At 40.5% G+C, this 26,280-nt stretch overlaps 1 protein-coding gene across 9 annotated transcripts in view; it reads left to right on the top strand.

Moving 5' to 3' along the window:
- astn1 (astrotactin 1) overlaps positions 1-26,280 on the top strand; it is a 271,109-nt gene that overhangs the window by 36,442 nt on the left and 208,387 nt on the right. For all 9 annotated transcript variants that reach the window (XM_061796834.1, XM_061796828.1, XM_061796831.1 and 6 more), the window contains exon 2: positions 12,811-12,992. In XM_061796834.1, the coding sequence (XP_061652818.1) occupies positions 12,811-12,992 (182 nt within the window). The remainder of the gene's footprint in view (positions 1-12,810; positions 12,993-26,280) is intronic.

Genomic DNA, 26,280 nt, shown 5'->3' with positions numbered 1-26,280 from the left:
TTCCCTGTCATAGTCCCAACATTCAAAGTGCCCACATTCAGTTCTAGCCTCTGTGCTTTCCTCTTCTCTTTCTGCCGAAGAACCCAGTTTCCACCTCTTCTTCTACTTCTTCTTCTTCGACTTCGACCCACATTAGCTGAATTTCCACCGGCGCCCTGCAGGTTGACGGCGCCGGTGGCAGACGCTGTTAACCCGGGCCACGGCCGATCCGGCATGAAATTCTTTGGATGAACGCTCATATTTGTTTGGCAAAGTTTTAAGCCGGATGCCCTTCCTGACGCAACCCTCTGCATTTCTCCGGGCTTGGGACCGCCCTACAGTTTGCACTGGCTTGTGCCTCCCATAGGGCTGCATTATTCACCATATTATTATTGTTATTATTTACATTTTGAAAATGATTATATCCTTGACAAATTTGTGGAAGCATATTCTGATCAAATGTATAACCATTTGATGCACACATTTCAACCAGTTGGTATGCCTATTAGGTCTGAATTAAAGTCAAAATAATTTTGGACATGCAGAAATTATGATCTTTAAGTATGTATTAGCATGACGTTTTGAAGTTGTCTCTCTTAAAATGAACATAACCAAACATGGCCCAAAGCAAGGGATATTTGAGAAATAAAAAGAATTGAATACATACAGAAAGGAATATTGTGAATAAAATTGAACTCAGAATAAAATAAAATGTTAATCAAAAACACCAACTATAATTCTTCTGAGTGACTTATGAGAAACTTTTACTACTTACAATACAAAATTGTATGTATGGAGTGAGCAAAATGAACAATAAGATACATAAAATGCCTAAATTAGCTAATATCTCAAACATAAGATCAAAGGGAGAATAAAGCATGAATAAATACCACAAAGACAAACCAATCCTTAACACTTACCATACAACCTGTCCTCTTTCCTTCACTGCAAATAATACTAAATAATGTACAATTTGCCTCTACACACATTGCTGCATTCGGTTTTTAAAATGCAATCTTAAAATGAACCTGTAACCTTGAACCTGGAATCTGCTCATATTCGAAGCAGGCATTCCAACTGCTCGCACTATTTTGTTGTTGTTGGGATTCATCCGCGTAATCACATTTACACAAACTCAGGAGGATGTAGACTTTACTCCAGTGGAATTTCTAATCACAGTCAGTGGGGTCAGTCTCGCTGAATCTCATCAAACAGAATCCTCCATGCATTCCACAGCAGCTGCTTGCACCATCTCCTGTGATCTAAGCTCACCTTGAAGTGGACCAGTCCCCCTTCCCTCTGCATTCAGTATCCCATATATAATCATCCTCCGTGCGATTTTGAAAGTACTTACTACAACCATAAATAATTTTTTACAGCAATGTACTAATGGCAAAAGCTGGTGTTGGATTGCTTGTTAAACTTAGCTTTAGACAGATTGCTCTATTCTTATTGGAACATAAAACTGCCATCGAAAAACCCCATAGAATTAGCCGTGAAGTGTTTATTGAAGACCTATATACCTTCATAAAACGGACCCCACTGTAACGAATATTGGATAAAACGGACCGTCAGGACTGAACATTGTTTCCAATAATAGTGTACATTTTTCCCTTAAAATACCGTTGACAAAGTCTGTTAGTTCCTGAATTGGCCGCTATTGTTTACTGGCGCTGTGGCGCAATGCAGGCAGAGAATGTTACTGACTTTTTTCCGGGTCACAGATATACAATAATACTAGATCCCCCCCCCATGGCTGCCACGTCAATGCCCCACATTCAACATGGCCGCCATGTCATGATGGTTATATCTGTAGTCTACTTTGCATATACTCGCAGTGCAGAGAGAGAGAGAGCAGCATTACGGCAGTGTTAACTCTGAGGAATAAGAAACACATGGAACATGCTATTTTTGGTACAGTAACAGTTTTTTTTTGTCAAACCGTTCAGCTTTAGCAACAGATTTAGAACTAGGAAGCACACTAATTCCTCGCAGGTCATGAAAGCGAGTTGCCTATGAGTACTGTACATCAACAATGTCACCACCACCAAGCACACCGGTATGGTAAGTTTGCATAAAATGTGAAACTTTCAAACTCTTTTTAAAGCTTTTTTTTTTTAACATTTATTTACAATAACTTCGTACTGTACTGGGCATTTTAGCCTACGAAAACCCCCCAAAAAACAATAATGTTGTACTGTACAGTAATATGGGTGGATATGGCTTCACAAAAAAAACAAAAGGGCTTCAATGTAACAGACAATCGGCTATATCGGACAACCCCCGGCCATCCTAAAGAGGTGCCACTAGACACAAATGTACTCATTTACAATGACTTTACTGACTGTTTTCCATCAGAGTTCATGTGTTGTCTCTTTTCCCTTTGTCTCAATACTTAAGCCTGAAATTGTGAAAGTAGTTTGACTGTCCTTTTATATTTTTATCTTATCCTTTCCATTAGAAATGTTTCAAAAGTAAAATGGCTTGTATTTGAATTTACTTTTTTTTTTAACGACCATGTCATGTTATTTCCCTGTCAGAGAACGTAGCATTTTGGGAGGTCCAAGATGCTGTAACTAATGTTGAAAAACTGCACCACGACCAGACCGTAGGCTGCGGCTACAGGCCACCAAGATGGAGCCCCCGGTGCAGCCGTGAAGCGAGGGCCACACCTACGGACTCCCTTTGAGGAAGCACTGGAAACCATAAAAAAATTGCTAAAAGATAGTAATCCAACTATAGCCTGTATAGCCTGAAATGATAAAAACATTAATAACAAACCTAAAAATACAAAAGGAGGATAAGTTAAGAGACAATAAATATGAATACAAACTGGAGATAAAATAAAAAATACTCTCCGCAAGAGAGGATACAGACTGGCGTTTCCGTCCATCCACCTCGCGAATCTACGCTCCCTACCAAACAAAATGGATGAGCTTCATCTTCTGATAAAGACCAGTAAAGACTTCGGACATTCCGCCACCATGTGCTTTACGGAGACTTGACTTTGTGACGCTGTACCCGATGGCGCCGTCACGCTCCCCGGGCAGACCGCGACATGGAATCATCGGGGAAAACAAAAGGCGGCGGGATAGGCTTCTTTATCAACGGAAACTGGTGTACGGATGTCACGGAGCTCAGCACACACTTCAGCCCGCATTTGGAGTCGCTGTTTTTGAACTGGAAGCCATTCTACTCGCCGCGTGAGTTCGCATCATTCATTCAAGCTGGTGTATACATTCCGCCTCAAGCTAACACGAACGCCGCCACGGGCTGGCCCGGGCCACCCCTCCCCCCTCCCCTGTCATCATTCTTTACGACACTTTGCTGTTGCGACTTCCATTTGTTGTACTGGGTTGTTTGTAAAAATCAATATCCATAATGTAATAGTTGCTGCTGTAGGAGTTGCTGATTACAGATAAATCTGAAACCCATGGCACATTGTTTTACAGCTCATCCCACCATGTGCTCCAACAGGAAAATAGCTCTCAGTTAAAGGAAGGACTAAAGATTGGAAATAAGATTTATTCTCAAAGAAGCTGTGCCCCACCCACCGAGACATCCTGAGGGAGTTGAAGCCGATCGCGTTATCTTTATCTTGCATGTGAAGGGATTAACATGATGGCATTGTTGTACATCTTAATAAGCTACCACCTTAATGACTTAGAACTGTCCTCTTTTTTTTTTTTTTTTACATATTATTTGTAAATCTTATGTTGTCTCAAAGCAATGACGGTAAACTCAATTACTGATTAGAACACATTGATTAAAGTTTTTTTTTTTAATTCATTTTGTCTGTCTTCTTAGCCTTAAAAACAACAAGACAAGTGAATTTATTATGCTCCTAAAACATAAGAGTAGATTTTATCTTCGATTAACAAGTCTGTTTAATCATGCATGGCTCTATTTCACAGGATTCTTCCAAGCTCTCTGTCATGACTTCTATTGATCTAGTTAAGACAAATCTTCTTTTCAAATTACAGCGGTCTCACTGGGCTTCTCTGAGAAATCAGAAGTTAAACAAGCATAACATTCAACCACTAAAACATTTTTATATGTTCCATAATTCAAATGAAATATAATATTATTTGATGTATCAATCCAAAACTAACATTGTGCTTTTACAACAGTAAAAAAGAATGGGAAGCATAAATAATTCCATATTATAATTCATTCAAATATTTAGATAACTGCTACATACCGGTGTATTGAAATGATTTTTGTGATTACCAATGCTGTTCTTTTAGGCTAGCTGTGGTGTAAACCTTAAATTGGTGGTGGTCTGTACAATATAATAACATTTTACCTCTGCAAACAGGATGGAAATGAAAAAAAAAAAGTTTCTATTATTATTTTGTGACTGATAGCCTTATCATGTTGAGACTCCATCATTTTGGGTCAGATTGTGAAAAACAAAAAACAAATCATTCCCATATAGTAATTACAATTTGAGGGCACACGCAGTTCAGGGTGTATCCCCCCTCTTGTCCAAAGTCAGCCGAGCTCGGTGCCAGGATAAGCGGGTAAGCGAATGGACGGATGGACATTTGCGTTCTTATGTAGGAATAATTTAGATGGCATTAGAACCAGGTCCCTCTTTCGCATTACTTTCTTGACTCACGTTCGAGTTAATAGTTTTTACGGAATTCAGGACCAGCTCTGAAGTCAATTTAGCTTATCGCCATGCCCTCTGGTGACCGAGGACCACGTCAATTGTTATCTTTGTCGAAAGGGAACAGAGTTTACAGAGAGATTACACTTCTGGCATTACAATCCTTGATGCAAAGCTAAAACACATGCAACATTGTGGTAGCTGGCCTTTTCTAGGTAATATTTGTACACACTATGATTTGCTAATGTGGCCACAACATTAGGTACGCCTGCATTGCAATGTTGTGAGATTGTATTTCTCTTAAGTGCTGTATCAAATGTTCATATACCTATTGCTGTGTCCTGTTAATGTATTCCTGAAATGCCTCACACATACAGTAATAACAACACCAATGAGATGCTATACATCTTACTAATACAGTTTTTGTTAATATATCAGAGATATACAGTAGTGGTCATAGATACAGTTTAAAAAATACATTATTTCTATTATTATTTATAATATAAGAAATCCTGACTGTTTCGATTTCTACATCCTTAGTAATTCTCTTTTTCTTTTTTTTTTTTTTAAACAAAAGTGCTGGTTCAGTGGTTTTCCCTTTGTATTAGTCTACTCTTGGCACTTAGTGCTGGGGCTCAGAGCAGAATTTCAAAAGTTTGCTGACTGTCTTCCACCCCCCAGACCTCATGCGTAACTGTTGTCAGCATAGCTTCTGGAAACAGTCCAATGAAACTCTGTATGTAATGTGCTGTATTTACCTAGTTAGGAGAGTTCATTTAAAAAAAAAAAAAAAAAAGAGATCAAACTTCTTTAAATGCGAATATTACAAGGACATTTTATTAACCCCGAGCAGTCTCCTATATTTTACAACAAAACCAAAAAGAGAAGAAGAAAATACAAGAGGATAAGGAGCCTGGTGACACCAGGAAAATGGCACGTTTATTTACATAACAGTCCTTCACAAATTACACAAGTACAAGAAAGAAATCAAGCTAAAACACTAAGCTGTAGCCTAAAAGATCCCAGGGGGGGTGAGGGGTTGGCTGTATCCATCTGCTTCAGCTGCAGTGAAACTATTTTTACTAGACGCACTCCCTTATAAGATGAATGATTTAATTCCATAAATGACACGTTACTGTGATATTATTGCCTTGAACAAAACAAGACCTTTCCCCAGGGCGTCAAGGACTGAGAGCATTTACTAAGCTGCTCTATTTGAATGTTTTCTTTGCAAATTGTTCATCTTGCCACGTAACCTTAAACATCACTGTCATATTTCATTCTTTTGTCCCTTCTGAGAATTCTATAGTGCTATCATATGAATAAACAAAGCTATAAGTGTCTCTTGATTGAGTTGAAGAATATAAAATAGTGTAACTTTTGCCAACAGACCTACCTATTATATAACGTAATATACGCATAACAAAGCATCTGATATCCCCAAAACATAGTGGCAGTTCTCGAAGTCGATCACGCTAAGTGCCCTGCCAATCAATTAGTGAATGAAAAAATGTGATGAAATTCCCTAAAGATGTTTTTTTTTCCCCCTAGGGCCAGCTTTATAAAGTACAATATCGAGGCAAAGAAAATTGAACTTATCTAATGGCTGAGCCAATCTGCATTCAGAGAATGGGCTCGAATAGCAAAGTAATCAGATTACTTACGTAGATCCATTTTAATGTTGCAAGGGGGACAATCTTTTCCCTGATGTTCCTCAGTGTTGTGGCCAAAATTTACTTATTCCACATTTACTGGTGGACTTCTTAGAACTCAGTGACTTTCTTTACAATGTCTTCATTATTCAACCCTGAGCTTTTAACTGCTTCCTTTAACAACCAGGGCATGTCCACAATCTTTGGCCATTGTTATAAAAATGAACCAACCTGTCTCACCGTCATACCCGCATGTGGCCATTTCCATGAACTTCTATGGATGTGGTCTTCCATATGTTTCAAAGCGGTGACCTTCCTTGCATTTGAAAACAGCCTATCTTGCTTGCCTCGCCTCGCGCATACTGCTGTTTTTGTTTTTGTATTATTTTACCAATGTTCCACATTTTTCCAACATGCATTGCCCAGTTCCAAAATTGACTGTCATTTTTAATTTTTTTTATTTTTTTTTACTATATCTGTGGTTGTGTCAGGGTTCATAGCGTTGTTGACACGCTAAATTTCTCTACTCATGTGGGAAGGCATCAGCTTTGTGTTTGTACACAGTGAGCGAGGATATAGCTCTGACATAATGTGGCTTCAAATTGGAATTGTTGATCGCAGATATAGTCTCCTGGCATACTAGGCACATGGGTCTTTTGCTGGTGGTTGGGAGAATGAATGCCAATGTTTCAGTCCATTCTTCTTTGAATTGCAGATTCCGAGCAACAATGGGCCTCATTCACTAACCATGCGTACACACAGATTTGTGCTTAAATCGTGTGTACGCACAAACCTGTGATGTATCAATACGTTGACATTTGATTTTGTTCGTACTCTGCGAACAAATTTAAAACACCCTCAGAGCATGCGTACCCACAAATAATGCAGGATCAGCTTTTGAAAAAAAAACCCATCAAACACACATTTTTTATCCAGGATGCACAACAATAATAACAATTTAAATGATAATCCTAATGCTTTAAATGCTCCTTTAGTTATTGTGTCCACCTGTTCTCGCAACCTTAGTGATGGGCAAATGATACCGAGGCTTTGGAGCTCGTGTCACTCTTCCTGAAGCGGAGTGATTTGAAACGCTGTGTCGGAGCTTGTATCAAAACACCAGCGTCACGTGACCGATGACGCTTGAAGCTTCGAATGCCATCGCTGTCTCGCTTCGCGCTTCATTCCTTCAAAATGTTTCGAAGCTTTTCATTGGGTCCTGGCGTTAAAGCTTCGGATCAACCACCTATTGTGACTTCAACGTCCGCAGGTGTTCACATTGTAATCCTCCCAAAAAATTACTTAAGAACAAGAGAGTAAAAAATCCTCAAGTACTGAGTAAATGGTCAGTAACTCGTGATTTACTTTTTAAACCAGAGCATGACCATCAATCAAGTAAAAATACCGAAATAAAAAGTGAATGGAAATGTTTATATTGGTGTGTGTGTGTGAGTGAGATTAGCACGAACCCCAAAAGATACATGTTTTACAGTCACTTATGGCCATAAAACAGGGTTCATGTGTTTTCTCATGTTAGAAGTGGGCTGAAATGTCCATGTTTGGGCAGAAAGTGCCAGACAAATACTACAATCCATGAAAGCTGTTGTTTTTTTGTCATCTGCAATGTAAACACAGTCATGAGCCATTGCCTTCATCTGGAATGATGACCTTCCAAACATGGCCGTCACATAGGCAGGTCGATTAGCCGGGCTGGTGTATCTAGTTTTCATGCAGTCATGTGACTGCCTTGTGTCGTTGAGGTTACGTTGGATTTGAGGAAACAGCGCCCAATGCGGAAGTCATAGTCTAAACTGATAGATCACAAAAAACGAAAAGTAATAATTGATAAATAAATGTAGTGAGCAGCATGTAGATCATTGTAACGGAGTAAAAGTACCATTTCTTGTAAACATAAATACTTGACTAAAAGTAAAAAGTATGCTGCATTAAAAATACTCTGACAAGTACAATTTATCCAAAATGCTGCTTGAGTAAATTTAAATGTAGCGCACCTTCCTACCCACCTCTGGTAATCACCCGCATTTGGAAGGACCAGGTGTGTAAGTGTTGAAACAGACCGTAGTCTCCAAAAAAGTGATGAATAGAAATGGTGTGTGCACACACACACACACACACACACACACACACGTACGTACACGGATGCATGCACACATGCAAGCACGAACACACACACATTCACACACACAGGGACAGTAAAGTGTTTTGTTTGTAAACAGGGTCTAATCTATATAAGGGTTATTGCTATTATCCACCAGACCACTGTTTCCTTTGCCAGTAATCAGTATAATGGTTTATCTGACAAAGGAGCCAAAAGAGCTAGAGCACACTTTTGTAGTGTGGAATAAAGTAAATTATGTTTATGCATAAACCTGTAATCTTGACGTTATCAGCTTTCACTATGGATACCTTGAGCCTCATGCCACAGTAGATGTTTTACCTTTTTTAAACATGGGCACAGTGCACTTAAAAAACAAATTGTCCATTCTTTTCAGGCAGGGTGCTGGTCTTTCAACACGAATAGTGCCTTGCCTAGTTGTACTGTATGTAGATAACTGAGGGAAAGCTTTGGTTATGTGAAGTAAGGTTTAGCACTATTACTGTTACTTATTCTAGTTTGGTAAGTTTTTGGATCCTTGTTCTTTGTCCATCTCTCAACTCTCCAACTCTCAGTTGGAATAAACCATCTTTTTGTGGATAAAGGACTTTGATTTGGACCGTGTGTAAAGGTGTTGTGCAAATTGAAGATATAAACTTAGACCGAGTCTATCATGTGTCTGTTTCAACATTTTAAATTACGTGAGTGATGGAATTAATTTTCTACTTTGTGTTCATGTTAAAAAAAAAAGATCTGGGACACAACATATATGACCCCTTTTTAATGGTCATTTAATTCAAAACAGTGCTTAAAAAGTATATTATTGTTTTGAAGTTAATAGTTGTAGTTGTAGTCGCCCCTCCTTGAGCCGTCACCTTATCGTGGTGGAGGGGTTTGTGCATCCCGGTGATCCTAGGAGCGAAGTTATTGGGGGCTTTATGCCCCTGGTAGGGTCACCCAGGGCAAACAGGTCCTAGGTGAGAGACCAGACAAAGCACGCTCAAAGACCCTCTATGACAATAAAAATAAATGGATGGCGTTTTCCCTCACCCGGACACGGGTCAACGGGGCCCTCCCCTGGAGCCAGGCCTGGAGGTCGGACTCGATGGCGAGCACTTAGCGGCTGGGCCTGCATCCGTGCGGCCCGGCCGGGCATAACCCAAAAAGGCAACTTGGCTCCCCCTTCCCATGGGCTCATCACCTGTGGGACGGGCCAATGGGGTCGGGTGCACAGAAAGCTGGGCGGCAGCCGAAGACGGGGACCTTGGCGATCCGGTCCCCGGCTAAGGAAGCTGGATTGTCACCTCTCTGACAGGGAAAGAGTCTGAGCTGATCTGCGAAGGTGAGAAATTCCGGCAAGACTTAGTCGGGCTCGTTTGTTGCTTGGGCTGCAGTACCAGTCTTCTTGAGATGGGTTGGACGCTCTCCAACTCTGGAGTAGCCCACGGTGAGAGACGCCGAGCAGGTGTGGGCATACTGATTGCCCCCTGGCTCAATGCCTGTACGTTGGGGTTCACCCCAGTAGACGAGAGGGTAGCCTCCCTCTGCATTTGGGTGGGGGGAGTTGACCTCGGCATTGCTTCTCTGCTTTTTGCAGATGATGTGGTTCTGATGGCTTCATCAAGCCGTGATCCTCAACTCTCGCTGGAGCGGTTCGCAGCCAAGTGTGAATGTAGATGTGTAAAGTGAAGTGTGAAATACATTACGGCTCACAGTTATACTCTACACAACTCTCTCATGTATTTCTGCCATCCAAACTCTTGGACCGCTGTGGACAGAAGTTATTTCCGCTTGTTTGTTTACTCCTATTAGTCTGGTCAACCATATGACAATGCAAGCCAAAGCACTTTGAATGTAAGTCTCATGTAATTTTAGGTGTGCGGGGTCCCTTGTTGAAGTTCATCCATCTTTTATGCTACTTTTACAATATGTTTCTGGCACACACGGCAATCACGTTTCAGGCCAACACGGCCACAACGGGAAACCGGATGTTACACAAGGCGGGGGTGACGGGACGGGCCTTGCCGTGCATGCCTGGCCAGATTTTTAAGCTTTCAACAAATTTGCCACGGCAGTCATGTTTGAATGAGAAACCTAGTCGGCCGTCATAAACCAGGATGAACACAACAAAACGTGACAATAAGGTAATACGGTGTAACAAATCTTGGAAGTTGTCTATAGTGGGACAGGAATATTGCTGTAACCATACATTAAAGTTAATATTGGATTTGTTTCTTGATTTCTGACCCATGGTTTGATACACAATTAGATTTTTTAAGAAATAAATGAATATAATAACAATATTATAGCTGGCACGGTGGTGTGACTGTGAGTGCGAATGGTTGTTTGTTTCTATGTGCCCTGCAATTGGCTGTCGACCGCTTCCCGCCCGAAGATAGCTGGCATAGGCTCAGCACTTAAAATTTATTGAAATCAATATTAGATTTATTCTACTCTATTTATTTTATTTATATTTACAGTTGAATAAAATCATGAATTAATGTTCATTCATTAATTTTCAATACCGCTTCCCCTCAGTCGGGTCGCGGGCGTGCTGGTACCTATCCCAGCTGACTCTGTGTGAGAGGCAGGTACACTCTGAACTGGTCGCCAGCCAATTGCAGGGCACATATAAACAAACAACCATTCCTGTGCCCCACTCACACTGAATTAATTTCGGCATGGCGTCTTTGAAGGTGCATTAACATGTTCGACGTGACTTGGGGATATTTTTTGAAGTGCTTACTGTGACGATGAGATTTCCATCTCTGTTCTCAACTGTATCGCTGAAATGCTCCAATTACTGCTGACCTAAATGAGCTTGGAGGGTCTTGCAATTTCAGGGTTATTAGTCGTACTGAGGGCACCACAGTGGTCGACTGGTTAGCACATCCGCCTCACAGTTCTGACGACCCGGGGTCAAATCCGCCTTCCCCGCGTGCCTGCGTGGGTTTTCTCTCCGGGTACTCCGGTTTCCTCCCACATTCCAAAAACTGCATGGTAGGTTAATTGAAGACTCTAAATTTCCAGTAGGTGTTAATGTGAGTGCGAATGGTTGTTTGTCTATGTGTGTCCTGCGATTGTCTGGCGACCAGTTCAGGGTGTACCCTGCCTCTCGGCCAGAGTCAACAGGGCTGGGCTCCATATGCCCGTGACCCTAGGATAAGCGGTACGGAAAATGGATGAATGGATTTTAGTCGTACTGACCATTTTTCTTCCTCTCCTCCGGTCTGCTCTCCTCGCGTATACTTGAAGAGAACTAATGTTAGTGGGAAACACAGTTTTGATGATGTGATAGATGACTGGAAAAGATAGTCACATGACATCCAGTTAGTTGAGCTTGCTGAAGTAATATATTTTCAATGTAGGCTTATTTTTTATTTCTAAAAGAAATCAATAAAATAATGTATTATTACAAATAATATACAGTATCTTTGTTCATCTACTGTATCTATGCCAGTGGCGTATAGTGAGAGGCAGGAATATGAAATGCTAATAAACGTGTATCCACCTGTTGCCAGTCATACAATTGAATAATTTCACGGCTTCCTGTAATTGTAAATTTTGTCGCGTTCTGAATTGTTGCTCTGTCTCTTGGTGCGTGTTTTGACCAGTTTTGTCTTATTTTGTCACGGTTCTCACAGCAAGCATCCCAGCGTGTCACGGTTTACGGGCCCCGCACGATACAGCAACTTGTATTCTTCTATGGTCTGACATGGCGTGCGCAGTGCGGAAGTGGGTTAAAAAACGGGCTAAAGGAGCTTTATTCGAGTCTATGAGCCTGCCTTGGCCACAAATGTGCTCCAAAGCTGTCCGGCGCAGAATGTGGAAAATGTGTCAAACCTTGATCATTAATGAATGTGAGAAATGTGAGCAACAGCATCAGAATGTGAGGTGCCAGGAGGGAATGTACCGGCATCCGTGGCAGATCGCAGGCTGAACCGGAGCGCACCTTTGAGAGAAAAATTACCAAAATCCCCCATTGCACTACTGCATGTCTGCAAAGAACTTAATGTAAACGTAGCATTGGAATAAATGTTGCAAGAAACACACACACAGACACACACACAAAAGCCTGTGCCCTGCGATTGACTGGCGACCGGTTCAGGGTGTACCCCGCCTCCCGCACGAAGATAGGTGGGATGGGCTCCAGCAGCCCGCGACCCTAGTGAGGAGAAGCGGTAGAGAAAATGGATGGATGGATGTTCGTCCCCACTTCCAAGCCTTACAAAAGCGAAATGTATACTGTATGTCCTTAATGGCAGCTCTCTTCAGTGGGAGGCTTGGAAATGCATGGAAGCATATGTACCATGCAACTTGACACTGACTGACTGACTGACATCCACTGTCATTGTTGGCAACATTGCAAAAATACTTTGAGTAGAAAATTGCCTTTATCAATTTCTCCCTTCTACACAAAATTAAATCCACTTCTCTTTTGTATAACTCAGAGATTTCTGGGAACTCAGAGGACATCCCTTTGGTGCGATGGAAGCAGCAGTGGCTGGAGAACGGAACTCTGCTCTTTCACATTCACCATCAGGATGGCAGCCTAAGCCTCCCTGAACCAACTGAAGATCCAGCGCACACATCTGCAAAGGAGGAGCTCCGTATCCTGCATATCTCAGTGATGGTAAAGCTCTTTTTTTGACATTTTGACAGTTTGGGTTGTTCCATCAGAATAGAACAATATATCTTTAGTATAACACATTGATTTGGTTGGTTCGTGTATATAGCCCTTATTGTTTTCAGTTGTCAGTGAACCCTCAACTTAAATTAATTGAAGTTAAAAGCACGAGTGATTAACATGTCTACTGCACAATCATGAAAGAATAAATTGTGGATATTGAATATTCTCCTTGTGCTTGTGATAAATTAAACCACAGAAGCTGTTTTTTATCCCCTAATTCCAATGAAATAGGGATGTTGTGTCAAATGTAAATTAAAACAGAATACAATGATTTGCAAATCCTTTTCAACCCTATATTCCATTGATTACACCACAATGATACAAGATAGTTAATATTTAAACTGATGAATGCTAGTTTTTTTGCAAATATTCTTTTTGAATTGGTTGCCTGCACAACGTTCCAAAAAAACTTGGGCAACAATAGACTGGGAAAGTGGAGGAATGCTAAAAAAACAAACAAACACCTTTTTGGAACATTACACAGGTGAGCAGGTTAATTGGAAACAGGTGAGTGTCAAGATTGGGTATAAAAGGAGCATCACCGAAAGGCTCAGTTGTCCACTTTGTGAACAACTGCGCAAGCAAATTGTCCAACAGTTTAAGAACAATGTTGATCAATATACAATTGCAAATATTTTGGGATTTCATCATCTGCAGTCCATAATATCGTCAAAAGATTCAGAGAATGGGCAGCACTACATTAGAAACCGGCATCATTCTGTAAAGGATATTGCCATGTGGGCTCAGGAACATTTCAGAAATCTATTGTCAGTTCAGACAGTTTGTTGCTACATCTACAATTGCAAGTTAAAACTCTACCATGCAACGCAAAAGCCATTTTTCGCCAGCCCGAGCTCATCTGAGGTGGACTGACGCAAAGTGGAAAAGTAAACTGTCCATGTCATGTCCTCCTGGCCAAAGAGGAGAGACCATCCAGATTGTTATCCGTGCAAAGCTCAAAAGCCAGCATCTGTGATGGTATGAGGGTGCATTTGTGCCCATGGCATGTGTAGCTTGCACATCTGTGAACGCACCATTAATGCTGAAAGGTACAACATACAGGTATTGGAGAAACATTTGCTGCCATCCAAGTAACGTCTTTTTCAGGGACGTCCCTGCTTATTTCATCGAGACAAAGCCAAGCCACATTCAGCACGTGGTACAACAGCATGGCTTTGTAGTAAAAAAAATGCGAGTACTGAACTGGCCTGCCAGCAGTCCAGACCTGTCTCCCATTGAAAATGTGTGGTGCATTATGAAGCGCAAAATACAACAACGGACCCTGGACTGTTGAGCAACTTAAGTTGTACATAATGCAACAATAGGAACAATTCCACCTTCAAAGCTTCAACCATTAGTGTCCTCAAGTTACCAAATGCTTATTAAGTGTTGTTAAAAGGAAAGGTGATGTAACAAAGTGGTAAACAAGCCCCTGTACCCGATTTTTTTGGAACACGTTGCAAGCATCAATTACAAAATGAGTATTTCCCCAAAAAATAACAACGATTATCAGTTTGAAAATTAAATACTTTGTCTTTGTAGTCAATTCAACTGAATATAGGGTTGAAAAGTATTTGAAAATATTTTTATTATTATGTATTTGTATGTATAAATAATTTTGTTACATTTTACACAACGTCCCAACGTCAATGGGGTTTCAAAATGAAATTGCACAACTTTCTTGTACATACAGTATCTGACTATTTTCTTATATCATATGGTAGGAAGCAAGTAGGAAGCCTATAGCTGTTAGTTCTGTCTTACACTCTATTCACTCTGTGTGCAGTAAATATTTATTTGTTGCATATCTGCATAATATCAAACTCAACGCTGAAAAAAAAAAGTGTTCCCAGTGTCTGAGTTGTTTATGTTGGAACACATTTTGAGAGCATGGTGTGAATTCTATCCTGCTGTTTTGCCACCTGTCACAGTACATGAACTCGCACCACATGCAGTGTAGGATGGTCACACAAAAAAATAGTAAAAATAAATAAATAAATCAAACAAAAAAAACTAGGAGTTTGTTCTATTTTTAGAGCTTTTGATTTGTTCCCCTTGTCAGAGCTGCGTAAATTAAAACCTGCATTTATATACTTATGTAGTTCACAATGTAGATTTTGCAGGCCTGCGATGTATCAACCTTATCTGTTATGTCGACACAGTACAAAATGAATCCTGAGATCGCACAGCTTCCTGCTCTTGCCCAGGGAAATGTATATTTATTAGATCTTAGATATGCCACATTTAGTCCCAGTGCCCTTTTCCAGCCCAAAGACATTGTACTAGTGCACTGATTGATGATCTGTGTTTGCAGACATTGAAAGCATATTATAGCTGCATCTCCTGCAGCGAGGCAGATAAATCATGCATGTTGACCTTGAGACAAACACCTGACTTTGAGTATCCCTGGAATGTTTTGCATAGCAAACAACAACTTGATAAACCTAAATGGTAGCCAAAGTTTCATGTTTAAGTGAGGTTGCTGGGGTGGCGATTCTTCATCTTTCTTCTTGAATTTTCCTCTGTTCCCCGATTTTTGCTCCTCTCTCTTTTATAGTCCACATTCCATTGACCTTAGGCCTGTGTCTTTCTTCCCCCTGCTCTGGTAATTCCTCACCCCCAAACACCTGCCATGCAGCCAGGAGGGTGTTTTCATAAAGGTGCGGGTAGAGAAGGATTAGTATGCAAATATGAGCAGACCATGACAACAGATGGAAGCGATGTTGTCATTGTGCTGGGCAAAATCCTCTGCAGCCTGCCACCCAACTGGAGGCCTTGACCTATAAATCCCAATTCATGTTGTGTTAAAGCTCCTTGTGGATTAAAAAATCTCCTGCAAAGTATGTTTCATGGGTCTTTTAGCTGAAGCTAACACCTGCCACACACAAGTTGTTGTCCTGAACAACAGCCTTGACTTTCTATCTGTTTGTCTGTCTGTCTGCCTGCCTGCCTGTTCATCTGTGTTGGGGATCTCTCTGGTCACTGTGCTTTTGGCTCCTTCCTGATGCCTGGATCAGACCACAGGATTTTAGCCCCGATATTGGCCCGATTGGCTATTGCGGAAAACCTCTTGTTGTGTGACATAATCCCTAACCAACGATTTGGCCCTACGATAGCCATACGATGCCAAAATGAAAAGTCAAGCATGTTTGATTTTTGGGATATCTTCCGTGTCGTGTGACATATTTAACGACAGCCATCAACAATTGACGAATAGGATTGCGTATTGTGACCGGCACATCGCCTCCCTAGTTCGCCATTGTCAACACTTATTCACACGCACAAACCAATGTCTACCGAAGCTTTAGAGCATGATTCGAAAAAACAGCGACATGTTTACGTACAAATATTGGTGCTGCACCTATTAAAAGTACGTCAACATACCTGTTGCTCACCTTGAATGGCCTGCCCAAAACGTCCTCTCCCGAGTGTCTGAACTGACACCGCACATTTTTTCCCCCAACACAATTGCCAACATTGCCGCTGCGATGCATTGCCGTTGTTATTGGCGTGGAAACGGTTGTATGCGGTTGCGGTCACCGGTGACACGTTTTCTGGTAACACTTTCCCACAGTGTTTGATTTGTCAAGATAAAGCCCGGTGATGGTAAAAGATGGGCTACAGTGGTATCGTAATAAATGTCCTGCAGTGTTGCCTGGGGCTGACCGATATACGGTCAGATTTTATGGCAGTAGTCTGACATAGTACCATCGTGAAAGACCAAATTTGTCCTGTAGTTTGATCCAGCCATGACAAAAGTTTGCTTCTCATAAAATTAGTTGAAGGAATAACAATAGTCCTACATAAACACAGTCCAAAGGTTAAAATACTGTAATTGGTTCGAAGATGTGACTTATCGGAGGGTCCCCATGTCACTTGCTGAAATACGAAGGCGCTGATTGGCCGAAGACGAGATCTGTGAATCGCCGATCGATTGCTATTCCTACAGTAACCGGAAGTCTGTCACAGCTAATTATGTTATTCAAATTAAATTTTTCTATACAGTTATTCAAGTTAAGAAATTCAAATTCAAATATAAATGAATCAAATTCAGTTCCTGCTGGCACATACTTCAGCCTATACCCTAGCCTCAAACAGCAGCTCGTACTTTGCAGCCTGCAGAATGTTATTCGGCCTTCCCTGAGCATGCTCAAAGCTGTTTACTGAGACCCTAGTTGGAGTTGACTGTAAAACTAAGGGCGCAACAAAAATGATTTTATATTTAAATACAAGACACACATTGTTTTAGAAATTGACAGTTTTATGCTAACAGTCAATAGAATACTCTATTGACAGGCTAGCTAATATTAGCATTTAGTCACGGGAGGGATTTACCTTCAAATAACAAACATTCACACACAAATGCCGTAGTAACACATACAGACAAGTGCTATAACGATACTCACGGGTATATATTTTTCCCAATCTGTGAAAAACGAGTTTATTAATGTTATATCATGAGTTTCTTCGACTCTTTTTTTATCTTACAGGAAACAAGTACCTCTATGCATGCATCGCACCACACTGCCCCTAAGAGGCCATGGCGCACACAGCAGGAACAGCAGATACAGTCATTGACTGTATAAAAAAAAAACATTTTCCGGACTGTGACATGAAATCAGACTAAACTTTTCCTGTTTTAGGTCAATTAGGATTACCAAAATTATTTCTTTTTGCTAAATGCCAGAGTAATGAAAGGATTTTGTTCAGACAACTATGATAGACAAACACAGTACAGTCATGGCTAAAAGCACTGGCACGTTTTTAGCCATGAATGGATTTATTTTTCTTTCTTTTTTTCTTCGTTAATATGTTATTATTTTGCTTGTTATTAATTCATTTTCTGGTTGTTATTTTAAGTTACATTTAGTTGAGTTTTGGTAGTATATATATATATATATATATATATATAAATATATATATATATATATATATATATACACACACACACACCCGAGTAGTTTTTTGGGGTTGTGCTGTTACAAGTTTTAAATGCAATGTTAGACAGGCCAGGCAGATACATTAAAAATTTTCAAAGCGAAAGATTTGAAAGATAATGTTTTTTTGCCTCTTCTACTAACACATCCAATCCCATCACTTCAAACTTCATTTTGCGCTTGCAGTGCTCTCCCAAATGTTCCATGGTGAAAACCATCAGCGCTACCTACAGCGCAACACCTCTTTGAAGTTTGGGAAGCGCGTGCAATCTGTCAGACTAATAAAGCATCCAATTTTGTGTCCTTGGAATCTTTATTAAAAGATCAGAATCTTAATAGATCACATGCAACATTCCCCACATACCTACAAATATTTTATACACAATATATGCATGCACGCATATATTGCAGTGCTATTTTGGCAACTTTCATATACTCACACACGCACATATATATATATACATACAGTGGGTACGGAAAATATTCAGACCCCCTTAAATTTGTCACTCTTTGTTATATTGCAGCCATTGGCAAAAACCATTTAAGTTCATTCATTTTCCTCATTAATGTACACACAGCACCCCATATTGACAGAAACATTTTTGCATATTTATTAAAAAAGAAAAACTGAAATATCACACAGCCATAAGTATTCAGACCCTTTGCTCAGTATTTAGTAGAAGCATCCTTTTGAGCGAATACAGCCAGGAGTCTTTTTGGGAATGATGGAGCAAGTTTTTCCACACCTGGATTTGGGGATCCTCTGCCATTCCACCTTGAAGATCCTCTCCAGTTCGACCAGGTTGGATGGTGAACGTTGGTGGACAGCCACTTTCAGGTCCCTCCAGAAATGCTCAATTGGGTTTAAGTCAGGGCTCTGGCTGGGCCATTCAAGTCATGGAGTTGTTCTGAAGCCACTCCTTCGTTATTTTAGCTTTGCACTTCCGGTCATTGTCTTGTTGGAAGGTGAACCTTCGGCCCAGTCTGAGGTCCTGAACGCTCTGGAGAAGGTTTTCGTCCAGGATATCCCTGTACTTGGGCGCATTCATCTTTCCTTCGATTGCAACCAGTCTCCCTGTCCCTGCAGCTGAAAAACACCCCCACAGCATGATGCCGCCACCACCATGCTTCACTGTTGGGACTGTATTGGACAGGTGATGAGCACTGACTGGTTTTCTCCACACCTAGATTTACAGCTTAGAATTAAGGCCAAAAAGTTCTATCTTGGTCTCATCAGACCAGAGAATCTTATTTCTCACCATTTTGGAGTCCTTCACGTGTTTTTTGGCAAACTCCATGCAGGCTTTCATGTGTCTTGCACTGAGGAGAGGCTTCCGTCGGGCCACTCTGGCCATAAAGCCCCGACTGGTGGAGGGCTGCAGTGATGTTTGACTTTCTAGAACTTTCTCCCATCTCCCGACTGCATCTCTTGAGCTCCGCCACAGTGATCTTTGGGTTCTTTACCTCTCTCACCAAAGCTCTTCTACCCCGATGGCTCAGTTTGGCTGGACGGCCAGCTCTCGGAAGGGTTCTGGTCGTCCCAAATGTCTTCCATTTAAGGATTATGGCGGCCACTGTGCTCTTAGGAACCTTATGTACTGCAGAAATTGCCTTGCCACAATTCCGTCTCTGAGCTCTTCAGGCAGTTCCTTTGACCTCATGATTCTCATTTGCTCTGACATGCACGGTGAGCTGTAAGGTCTTATATAGACAGGGGTGTGGCTTTCCTAATCAAGTCCAATCAGCAAAATCAAACACAGCTGGACTCCAATGAAGGTGTAGAACCATCTCAAGGATGAGCAGAAGAAATGGACAGCACCCCAGTTAAATATATGAGTGTTACAGCAAAGGGTCTGAATACTTATGTATTAAGAATTTACTTGAATCTACTGACTGGGTTCAATGTCCTGTTTTGTTTTGTCAATAAAGTATTAATTGTTTGTGTAGCTTATATTATGTTGTTTTTGTCTTTTGTTATTACGTGTTAAATGTCCTGAGCCCTCACCCAATAAACTATAGATTCTATGCGATATCTCTTTTCATATTGTTTGGTATACTTTGTTATACCCTGGTACTGATGTGTGTGTAGCTGTACTGTTTGACATGTAAATAAACTGAACTATAGATTATTGTTGCCTCTGGCTGCAACCTGTTATCCACAATAGTTGATTAACCCTGTACCAACCCCAAACACAGGCAATTCAAATGAATATCCTAAACTTCAACTCAGAACCTACATTTGACAGAGAGACCATGTTAATTCCAAGCCTCAGGCTACAATTTGAAACCATTTTCAGTATGTCACCTATTAGATTTTGTGGCTAAATTCTGTAATCACGTCTGAATCTTTTCCCGTAATAACATTTTACCCATGTAGCGAAGATATCAGTGTCACTTTTGTAGCTCTGTATCACCTTTAACCAAAAGAAAAGGCCGTGATGACTAATGAATGAATGCATCAACGTAATGTACACTGCAGGCATCCAACCAGCAGACTTGGCCAATAATTAACATGGTTAACTTTAGTGGATTGTGCGCAGTCTTGGCAATTTGACGAGTTGTGTTAGCTGTGTGGAAACCCTTAAGGCACAGGTTTGCTGTGGATTAGCAGTCTGTAAAAAAACAAATAATTAATTGGCTAATCAACCCAAAAGAGTAGTCGAGTCACTCAGCCATATGGTGTTTTCACAGAATCAAATATTGACAGCCTGCTCCTTTGTTTCCATCAATTCCATATAATTGGTAAAGAAAAACACATACATCAACTAAAAATACATCCCGAAAATCTCTGTCTATCTCATCTGATTAGTTTGTAATCTGTTGTATTTCTAAACAATCTTGCTCCTATTAGTTACCATCCTTCCATCCATCATCCATCACTCCATTTTCTATCCCACTTATCACAGGTGTGATGACTTGGGGCAAGATGCGGTGTATACCATGGACTGGATACCAGCCAATCACAGGGCACATATAAACAAACAATCATTCGCACTCATATTCACAGATTAAAATGAATTTACCGCAAATTAGAAACATCATGTAAATCATAATTTTTATTATTACAGTCATTTGATCAGTGCTCATAGGTAGTCAGGGTAGCTCTTTTAGACTGTCAGCCACAGACCGCCCAATGCACTGCATTTCACTTGTGACCTACTTGCACAAAGTTATCGATCCATTTCTTCCAGACCTGCTTTGCGGCTGAATTGTCACTGAGGTCATTGAAGCAGGTGTCGGGAGTCTGCTGCTTTATGCTCCAATTGTAAGAATGCTGGAAAACAGCAGGGTGAAATTGGTGCATGTTATACATAGCCTCAAACGAACACATTGTTCCTGTTGGTTATGTAGGCAAACTGCTAAGGTACAGCTAACATAAAAAAAAATATGCAGAAAAATTGAAGGAGAAGGTAAATCAATAAAAGAGACTTTCAGAACATCATGGTTCTGTGGGGCTTATTTGTACATGCAGGTGTGTAGGTAAACAAGTAATGTTTTATTATTGTTAAGAAATATAAAATGTAAATTTCACTTTAAGAGTTAAGAGAAATGTTACATCCTGAGGGAAACAAATACCAATATTTCTCACTTTGGTAAAGAACAAAATAATTGCAAGTTCAACAGACCACAGTGAGATTCTAAGAATAAAATAAAGCGTACTAAAAGCCCTATTTTCGTGAGGGGTGTATACCTGCCATGGAGAGTGGCACAACTGTACGCTAGGTGCGGGTTAGACCGGTGTTGGTAATTTCGTAGAGCAGTGCAGCCTGGCAGATCTGGGACTGGGTGGGCTGCACCGCTGTGGGTGTGTTTACAGCAGACTTTATTTGCCGCCAGTCAAAGTGGCTTCTCTCATTCCCTTTATATATGGTACAACGACAGTCTTGACAGAGACGTCTCTGTGCGGAAGAGGACATTGCGTAATCACAGCGATCTGTGTGTGAGTGGAGCATTGTCACTGCTGTTGCCCGGTGTGGCAATAGACAAAATGAGCTAGTACCCTTATTAAATACAGAATGAGCTTGTGATAACCACTGGTGACTTAAATATCTGCGGACCTCAGTATCTTTCTTCCTGTCCCCCAGTCAAAATCAACAAAACCGCGTTACACCTGCGGTCAGATCTCATCTGAGCAGGTGTAAGTTTAGACCAACTTTCTGCCACCAAAATTGTCACTCCACTGGGCACATCTCCAAGGACACAGCCTTGCGCCACAACGCCCTGCTTGGCGCAGACTGGTCTACCAAATTGGCAAACACGCGCAGAGAGCCTTGAAAATCAGAATCTGCCGAAAATAGAGCCCTAAGAGTTTATATTTAAGTTTACGTTTTCAATACCCGAGGTTCAAATTTACTCCTTGTCTATGCAATGTGGATTGCTACTACCTTGCTGTCCTCTTGGTTTTACACACACACACGCAACACTAACAACCATGAGGTTATATGTAACGGATGGTCATTGTGACACAGCTCAGTTCATGTAAAATTGATATTGATGTTGTGATGCTCCTAAAACCGTTGCTACCATTGATCGCGTAAACCTTAAATCAATGTGACCCTGGCCACTTGTAAAGCAGAAGCCTGAATCCCTTCTGCCAGAGCAGCTCTATTTATAAAAAGCCATCCGACCGAGACACACCAATCCATAGCCTCCCCAGCTTCTCAACTCTAGTTCAACCCCTAACGTATGTCTACAAACGGAGACAGATTCATTCAGTGAGGTCGGTGGGTCATGAAAAAAAATGAGCACCAAGCAACATCTCATGCTTATTTGAAAACCAGACTAGAATTGTTTTGTGTACCCATGGTTATGTTCCTGTGGTTATCGCGATACTCTTTAGATATGTGGCTTAATCTCTCAACCAAGAGATGTAATAAGAGTCATCAATTTCCCTATGGTAATTGAATATCATGGCTTGATGCAAAACACTTGTTAATATTTTCCTTGCAATCCACCATACATTTTGTTCTGTAGCATTTGTAGAAACATGATGAATTGCTACTGCACCTTCTATGCCACCAAGTGCATTAGTCACACCTGAACAAGTACAAAAATGGGTTTTGCAGTTGTGGAACTTGTTGTGGAACTTTGAAAATTAAAGCAACCTGGAACCAGCTTAACATTTGTGAAGTGTAAGGCGCAGAATATGCATGAACCAACCAAGTGTTTAGAATACATTTTGGACCTGCAGATACAGCAAAATGAAATAAAATTAACATGATTTAAATGTTGTGCAGAAATACACATAGGTTTGTAACTATGTCATTACTGTAATATTTGATGGCTTGTTTATGGCATTGAATTGCAACACATTTCTTGGGAATAGGGATGATAAAAAATTGTCAGATAATCCTTCTACAGTACAAAATTTAAAAGCGGCGTACTTTACTTTTTAGTCTTTAAACATACATTTTGATATTTTCTGCCATTAATCATAATTTATTTAATACAGAAACTCTTACAAGACAGCTGGGAAATGGGGCTCTGACTTTGACATTTGTTCAATGTTAAAATGCGCACTGGCTCGTGAAGTCTGGGGTAATGATAATCATTAGTAAAGTTCAAAATCATTTCATTGTAGATGTTGAATTTTATACTTTGACAACCATGGGATTAAGCATTGACTGTACGCAGGAACTCTTTCTCAGTCAAAAGCAGGCGAAATATAGGATGCAATCGATCTGCAGCTTCACAATGAAAATAAACATTATATCCATAAAGTAACCATTTCCTGTTGATCTTGAGATTGAAAGTCCAGCTCTACTACAATGTCTGCTCTGTCAGACTGAAAAAGGCCATGTGTTCTCTCTTCAGGAGTGTTAGTCATAAAGAGCCCGGGTACCATTATAACATCATGCTCATCCGTTAGTAAGTAGATTACGGGGCTAGAGCAATGGCGTGGTTTGATGTGTGGTTGAGTTTTATTGGCTCTGTTAGAGGATACAAACCACTTAGTCCTCACTTTGATTTCAAGTAATGTCAGACATTAAACAGTTTTTCTACATCACCTCTTTCAGGCCTCTCTACGCATGAGTGGTAATTTCGGCTGATAGGGCTCAATCGATCTGAAATATAATTCAATTTTAGTCATAGACGAGTGGAACATTGACTTCAGTCATGTCGGTTTAAACGTACGCTATGCGCGAAGAGATGCAATCTTAAAATTCAATTTATAATTGTTTGTTGTTGACACCTCCTCAATGAGCCTTATCATGGCGGAGGGGCTAAGAGAGCAGCTCAACTGTTATTATGATGAAGGGAATTGAACAGTAACTAACATTATCTTAAGCATTGCAATTGCAAACTACAAAACACAAGTGAATTGCCTTACCTTATTATGTCATCAGAAATTATTTTTATTCAAGTTTATTGAATCAGTTCAGCATGGAAGAATGGCTAGGAACAATAAGAGCCCCCTTAAGTTTGAACTTTGGTAAATGATTCACCCTCACACAGTTGGTGACTTTGTGGGTGTACTGTATGTACTGTATGTGTATCCACAAATAGATGTGCCATAGCAACAAACAAATAAGATGTGGTTATACTGGTCTACGGAAACTTATTCACTTTGGCATGTAATGATTATAGCCACAAGCTATGAAACACCATCAACCAAACTGTGAACAACGAACAAATTCAGGGTCAGCAGGGTTTAACTAATGCATGTCTGATTTTGACAACCAACTGCACCCTATACACTGGAAAGGTAAATCTACCCCAACCCCGGGAGAGCTCGAGTTTTTTGACAGAAAATGTTTGGATTTTGATGACTCCAATTTAATGTCAAAAAATTGCTAACACATTTGGGATTTAAAAGTACAGTCTCTACTTCCTCTGGCTGTAATGTCTTCCTGATTCTAGAACAAATCTAACAAATTATGTTGCTATTTCCTATTTACTTTTGAGAAAATTTGGCAACAATACCTTTAATAGCTAGCGGATAGCTATGTCATTATTAAAAGGAACGAATGAAAACCATTGAGTAATTTCTGAATACAAAAGCCATCTCCACATTAGGCTCCAATATTTCGGTTACCAGAGGTGGGACCAAGCCATTGCTTTGCAAGCCACAAGTAAGTCTCATGTCTTTGCCCTCAAGTCCTGAGTCAAGTCACAAGTCCTACACTTTGACTTTCGAGTCATTTTGAGTCATTTTAGCTTCCATCCATCCATTTTCTTGACCGCTTAGGCACATGCAAACAAACAAACTATTCGCACTCACATTCACACCAATGGGCAAGTTAGAGTCTTCAATTAATGCATGTTTTTGGGATGTGGGAGGAAACCGGAGTACCCGGAGAAAACCCACGCAGGCACGGGGACAACATGCAAACTCCACACAGGCGGGGCTGGGATTTGAACCCCTCAGAACTGTGAGGCAGATGTGCTAACCAGTCATCCGCTGTGTCGCAGTCAGGCAATTTAAAAAACAAATATATATACATTTTCGTTTAAACTTGGCATTTCTTGTGAGTATCAAAAACATAAGGCATTAATTTAAAAAAAGAGGAACACAAGTTTTTCATCTTGTTATAAAGGTACAATTTTATCCAACTGTGAGTAAGTCGGAACACTAGGTGGCACTGTAAAAATAATACGTCAAAAAGAGGCGGCGAAAAGGACATGAAGAAGAATGTAGTTTCACGTAGACGTTAGTTGTGTGCTGCTCGATAAAGGTAATTAAAGTGAATTAAAAAAAAATACAATACAAGACTGATTCTTGAGACCACTCCAGTGACGAAACCAGACTGTAATATACAGAAAGCCCAGCGAGTGCACGGTCGCCGTGCCATGGAACTAGGATTGCTCACAAAGCTAGCTGCTAATGCTAACGAAAACAAGCATAAGCGTGATTCCCACAATGCAGTATGGATTTGTTTGTTGTTGCGATAATTAACGTCCTTATTGTTACATTAAAGGTCGTTGTCGTTTCTGTGTCTGTTAACAGTAGTTCTTGGAATGTTTACCTTATTTAGCTGTCACATTTAATGTTGATTTATGTTGTACAGGTTTTTTTTATTTTTATTTTTTTTAAAATAAAACCATTATTTTAGGTTGTGTGTGAAAGAATGACCTCTTGGTCAATTTCTCTATCGGAGCGTGCCCGACAGAGCATTAACTGAGCATTAACTAAGTGGCACCGCACATAGCGATAGAAAGAGAAAAGCTACAAATTGTTGCTTTGGTCAAAATAGCAAGTCTTTTCAAGTCCAAGTGAAGTCACGAGTCATTGCTGTTCATGTCCAAGTCGAGTTGCAAGTCTTCAACTTATTGTGGAGTCTAAACTCATCAAA

Source organism: Phyllopteryx taeniolatus, chromosome 14 (genome assembly GCF_024500385.1).
Source record: "Phyllopteryx taeniolatus isolate TA_2022b chromosome 14, UOR_Ptae_1.2, whole genome shotgun sequence".
NCBI classification, from domain to species: Eukaryota; Metazoa; Chordata; class Actinopteri; order Syngnathiformes; family Syngnathidae; genus Phyllopteryx; species Phyllopteryx taeniolatus.
The sequence above is the reverse complement of the archived record's forward strand: the minus strand, read 5'-3'. Positions and strand labels throughout refer to the sequence as shown.